The sequence below is a fragment of the Callospermophilus lateralis genome, chromosome 2, assembly GCF_048772815.1.
Source record: "Callospermophilus lateralis isolate mCalLat2 chromosome 2, mCalLat2.hap1, whole genome shotgun sequence".
Lineage (NCBI taxonomy): Eukaryota > Metazoa > Chordata > Mammalia > Rodentia > Sciuridae > Callospermophilus > Callospermophilus lateralis.
This window is the reverse complement of record NC_135306.1, coordinates 159541222-159547221: the sequence shown is the minus strand read 5'-3', so window position 1 is coordinate 159547221 and position 6000 is coordinate 159541222. Positions and strand designations below refer to the sequence as shown.

Below are 6000 nucleotides of genomic sequence, written 5' to 3'. Positions count from 1 at the left end.
AAACAAAACAAAAAACCACACTGTTTATTCTGGTGAAGGAAAAACTGAAAGACATGGAAAGAAAATCTGAGAAAACAAAGGTAAGGGGATTTGGAGGTAAGAGCAACAATGAGGGAGTGATCATCTCTGTAAGTTCCCGCTTGTGAGCTGACACATCACCCATGGTTTCCCCACATTCGTGACTCAAAACACCAAACAAGAGGCCATAGCTAACTTCTTGGGGTCTTAACCCTAAACTCAGTGTTTTCAGGAAGTGTCCCAAAACCAAAGTCCATTTCATTATATGAAAATACACATACAGACACACAACTGCACCCCAATGTTTTATTAAACCAGACAGTTTAAAATGTATGATGTTCTGGCACATTTAATTTTCTTACTGGGTTCATTTTACTACAAAAACAAACAACAAACAAAAAAATACAAAAAACTTTTACTATATCTTAAAAAAATTAGCAAAAAAATTAAGAAAGTTGAGCATATTACATTACACAATGTTTAGATAATGATGTTTGAAAATTATATTTTGTTCCCTGTCCATACTGCAAATAACAAAACATCTTTTTAAAACTTTTTTCAGGTAAAATTCCTGGAAATGATCATGTCTACGTATTAAGGAAAAGGCCTGATTATGACAAGCATTCAAACACTCCTGAAATTTTCTGTACAGTAATTACAAAAGTAAAACCAAGGGGTCTATAGGTATTTTGACAGCTGTAACCATTTTAAATATTAGGAGGAATTTGATTAATATAAAAATATCATCCCAAATAGGACTGACAGAGTTCATTTCTGTGCTGCCATTTTACCATTGTTTAAAGGGGCTCTTCCCTCCTGGATGTAGTGCCATGGAAGCCAGGATGTTGACACTATGCAATAAATACAAACTTTTTCACCACCCTAGGAGTGACTGCTTAGTCAAGTCAAGGCCCACATGTGCCCAGAAAACAAGCAGTCTTCAGGCTCATGGCCCAGGCCACAAAGTGAGGTCCACTGGAGACAGGAATGGAGGAGCTAACCCCAGGTCATGTTTTCAGTTGCAGCTATGCAACAAGCTGGATTTTAAGAAGGGACGTTCTACAAGGATATGTATGGCCTATCTCAGCACTTCCCCAAAGCAGAAATTCACACATTCCACCCACCCCATGCACAGGCTATCCAAGTCCACACTGTTTCTACCCCAGAGATGTCACATGGCTCATTGGCTTCTTTGTAAAATATCTTTTCCTCATCCGTTATGAGGGAGATTGGGGGTCCCTAGTGTGATAAATCAAACCACAAGAAAGGTTCCATTCCCGTTGGTCTAATATATCTGCCAGTGACAGAATAAAATAACAATACTTATAAGTGGCTCAGCAGAAAACAACACCCAAAATAGCTGTTAAATTTGGAAGGCATAATATAAAAGATATTTTATTTTAGATAAAAATCTAAATTTTATAAAGACAACTATAAGAGATCATTAAATAAAGTTATATTTTTATCAAACAGTCCTTAAGACAAAAGACCATCCACTCTAGATGTACACATCTTTTTAGAATCGCTTCCTCACTGCTGTTATGCAAGCACTTAAAGAATGCCCGAGTTCTTCTTCATGTAATGCTTGTTGGCGAGGACCAGAACCATGAGGCTGAATTCTGCCTTTGTGTGACAACTGAATTACCCCTGTTTGCTCTTTTTGTTGTTGTTGTTTCCCCTCTTTTCCTTCTTTTTTCAGTACTGGGGACTGAAATCAGGGGCACTCTACCACCAAGCTGCATTGCCAGCCCTTTTTATTTTTTTTTATTTGGAGATAGACTAGCCTCAAACTTGTGATCTTCTTGCCTCAGCTTCCCGAGTCCCTGGGGTTACAGGCACATACCACCACGCCCTGCTACCCCCATATTTATGCTTTTCAATTTTAAGCATCATGGCTTTCCATGGAGTTACTGATGTTTATAAATTAATAACTAGTGTTGGAAGGCTTGACTTCATAAATATTCTTACTCAAAAACAAATTATACATGAGAAACTTCCTCAATTTTCTTTTCAAATTAGACTCTGATCCCAATTTCCTTGCTACACTTATTTATACTGGATATTTCTTCCCTGATACACACAGGAAGGGAAAAGGCAGAAAAGCTGCCCTCCTAATGAGAGCCATGGTTGGGCTAATACAATGACATGTTATCATCCTCATGACATTTTCCCCCCTTTAAAACATTTTAAATCTAACTACACACATATGGGCAACTTCCCACTGCCCATGTGCATATAATCTGCTTTATAAATCAACCAAATAATTTTTATTTCAAATTAGCTTTTTTCTACACTCAACATAACCCTCTTACTGCATGATGTACCCTAGTAGCACATCATTTGCTAGAGAGAAGGGGAAGGAAATGGGAATGATACATGCCAAATGTATGATGCTTAGGGAAAGAACTATCTCAGTAGAAGCTAAGAAACCTCAATTGCCAGATCTATCCAGAAGAATGATTGAGAAATGACAGAGACTTCATGACCTATCCATCAGAGCACCTATGGTCAAAGGCCTGCCAGTTCAACTGGCACGGATGCCAAGAAGACAGGCCAATCTCACTTAAAACACTCAAAGAAGGAAACATGCTGCCAAAGGAAGAGCTGGCACCCAGTCCAAAGAGGTTCTGACTCCCCAGAGATATTGAGCACTCAGACCCCATGCTCTCAACCCTGCAGATACAGAGCTGACCATGCTCTGCCTCTCTCAGAAGAGAATCTGAGCCTAATGCAATTTTCAGAAGCTGAAGTTTTCAAAAGAGAGTAAATAAAGAGCTTGACAACATTGACTTTTTTTTGTCCTTTTCAGAGAAGCTTGCATTTGCAGGAAGGGCCCCTTAGCACACTGGCCCCATTAGAGGCACCAAGAAAAGAGTAAGAAGCAGCAAAGCCAGTTTCTTTTGTCTTTAGCATAAAGCTCTCCAGCCACACTTGGCATCTGCATAACTGAGGGGACTTCTGTCAGGAGTAGTCACTCCGTGGTCTTTTTTTCTTTCCAGTTCTTTTCTCTTTCCTCCAGTTCTGCCTGGGTGAAAGCGGCAGGTCCCCAATTAGTGATCAGGTGAGGGTTCTTTGAACCTAAAAGACAAACATGCTTTAAACACAGATAGTATTACTTTCTTCAATTTACATTATCATTTCTCCATGGACAAAATAGTTAACTTTTCACCTTATTTCTTCTCTGAGGAACATGTAAAAAAAGTCATACCAGCCAAAGATGAGAAGCTGTGCATAAAGGAGACTATCTGGGCCCAAGAGAAATGTACTATAAACAGCTTAGGGCTTATACATTTGGACCAAAAATGATTTTTTAAGCACAATTCAAATACACAAATAAAACAAAATTAAAATTAATGTATGATTACTTTAAAAAACCTATTACCTGGTTCTATCAATCGAATTAATCCTTCATGATGGGCCACTTTGTCCTTCCAGCTCTTGGTCTTATTAGTTGCCATCTCTAGCTTCTTTTTAACCCCCTGAAACAAGAATGGAGTTTGGACTTTGCAGACACATAGTAAGTAGTTCGAGAATCAAATAACAACAACTAGTTACTTACTATGTGCTCATGGGTTATCTCATTAAACTCTAATAACCACTCTTAAGAAGCAGGAACTGTTGTTATCCCAGGGTACAGCAGTAGAAACCAGAGGTTAAGCAACCTGCCTAAGTCACACAGGAGGAAGCAGCAGAGCCAGGACTAAAACCCAGGCCATCTGGTACTAACGCCTACCCTTCCACCCATCCACCACTCTCAGCTCCCTCCATTGCCTTGTTAACTAGAATAATTCTCCCTCGTTAGCTGGCTCCATTTCAGTTCTGACAGTAACAGGTGCTGAAGGAAGGAAGCTAGCACTCAGGACACTCGTGCTGTCATCCCAGTGGGTTTTAGTGGCACCTCCCTGAGTGACCAGTGCCTGGGGACAATTTCCCTGGGAGTTCTGCTGGCCCAGCAACCCAACCACTTCTCTGCCACTGTGGTGTCCCCCAAGAAGGCCTGGATCACAGTGCTGAGTCAGGGGCCAGGAGCAAGGGACTCCTGCAGTGCTTTGCCTCAGCCTGGAGACAGTAGCTGTTTCTTGCATCTGCCACTCTTGGCAGGTAATCCCCTGTTATAGTTTATAAGTATAGATATTAAATTTTTGCTGCTCACATTACTATGTAGTTTCTGTCTCCTGAGTAGACTCTGAAGGATACACCTTATCTCTTATAAAAACTTCCTATTTCCTTTCTACAGCTAAGATTCTTGCTACAGCTGTGTACTAACAGATAAACATTACTAAACAATGTTTTTCTGAACAATGTGTGTTTTGGAGGTGGGAGGGCCTGGGGATATAGCTCAGTTGGTAGAGTGCTTGCCTCACACGCACAAGGCTCTGGATTCAATCCCCAGCACTACCGCCCCCGCCCCAAGAAAAGTATGTTTTTTAAAAAAAATTTTAGTTCTAGATGGACACAATACCTTTATTTAATTAATCAATTTATTTTTATGTGGTGCTGAGGATCGAATCCAGTGCCTCACACATGCTAGGCAAGCACTCTACCACTGTGTTACAACCCCAGCCCCCTGAACAATGTTTTTAAGGAATCAAATTTAAGAGTGTACGGTGACCAGCCCAGTCACCTCATACTGCTCCAAAGCCTGCTTCCGCTCAAGCTCAAGCTGCTCCAGCTGCGCCATGGCCTCCTGCAGGGCCTGCTCCTTCATGACACGCTGGTGCTCCAACTCCTGCTTCTCGGCCTCTGTTGTCTGAATGGCCTGCTGCTGTACCAAGTGCCACTTTTCCAGTTCTGCCCTCTTGGAAGACTCTTCCTCCAGCAACCTGCAATGCAAAGGAGACTCAGATCACCTCTGCCCAGGCACCACACCTAATCTAGCAGATGAGGGAAGAATTTCAGAAGAGAACATTCAAGGTCGTTTATGTCACAAAAAGGAAAGTGGGAGCCAGAGATGTTAGTGTTCACAAAGTTAGTAAACAACCCCCTATTTTACCATTTTTTGAAAAGAAGAAAAAAAAGGAAAATAACATTTATGCAAAGCTGAATGTGTGCCAGGAACTGAGCTAAGAATCAAATCTATCTCTATCAATCTTCACAGTAAACTTAGGTGCTATTAATGTTCACATTTTAGAGTTGAAGAAAGTGAGGCCCAAAGGGGAAGTGACATGCCCTTTACAACCAGTAAAGAGGACCAGGCTTTGGGTCATCCACCTGCCAGGTGCAGGGGACCAAGTTTTGAAATTTGGTTGCTACACCTTTAAATATTTCTTCACCTAATAAAGACCTATTAGCAAGGGAAAAAAAATAAAACTGATAATTAAAGTAATACAGATGAAGGGAGAAAGAGCTGACTGACACAAAGGAGAATAATAGATTCTATTCACTGAACAATTACTACATGCCAGACACTTTAACTTCATTATTGCTAATCCCCCAACAATCCTGCAAGGTATTATCCCCAAGTTATAGATAAAGCAATGGTTTACAACTATGTTGCATAGGTCATAATGGATTTCAACCTTAAGTATGTATGACTCCAAAATATTATTTTCAATAACAGGCTACCCATCTGAGATTACCCAGCTGCGTAAGTGTTTAAAAACATAAACCGGCACATAGCCCAAACCTGCACTCCAAATGCAGATGGTATATTGAGATGCCAGGCCTGGTCAGGACACAGATCTCATAGCGAGCTACATGGTTTCAACTCACATGGCAAGTCAGTTACTACAGCATTCGCTCTTCAAGGGAAAAAGAATAACAGATCACATAGCCCTTGCCTGACCCTGACTCCTGAAGCCCCAGCTCCCACCCATGCCAACAACAGAACTCCCTCCAAGCCTTTCTCAAAGATGACTGTCCAACTCTGCTGCAATACCCTAGCCAAGGGGCCACTGACACTCTCATGAGTCAGTCAGTATATCTATGGGCAGCTTCAATCCTTAGGAAGTTCCTTCTTATACCAATATGAGCTTCCCCATC

The 6000-nt window shown here is 41.1% G+C and overlaps 1 protein-coding gene across 1 annotated transcript in view; it reads right to left on the bottom strand.

The window, feature by feature from the left end:
- Positions 1–316: 316 nt before the first annotated feature.
- The window catches only part of Swap70 (switching B cell complex subunit SWAP70), a 70597-nt gene continuing 64913 nt past the window's right edge, over positions 317–6000 (bottom strand). Inside the window, exons 10-12 of the mRNA XM_076846867.1 lie at positions 4643–4841; positions 3401–3497; positions 317–3096 (exon numbers count right to left, since the gene is read on the bottom strand). Coding sequence (XP_076702982.1) covers positions 2990–3096; positions 3401–3497; positions 4643–4841 — 403 coding nt within the window. The 3' untranslated portion in view covers positions 317–2989. The remainder of the gene's footprint in view (positions 3097–3400; positions 3498–4642; positions 4842–6000) is intronic.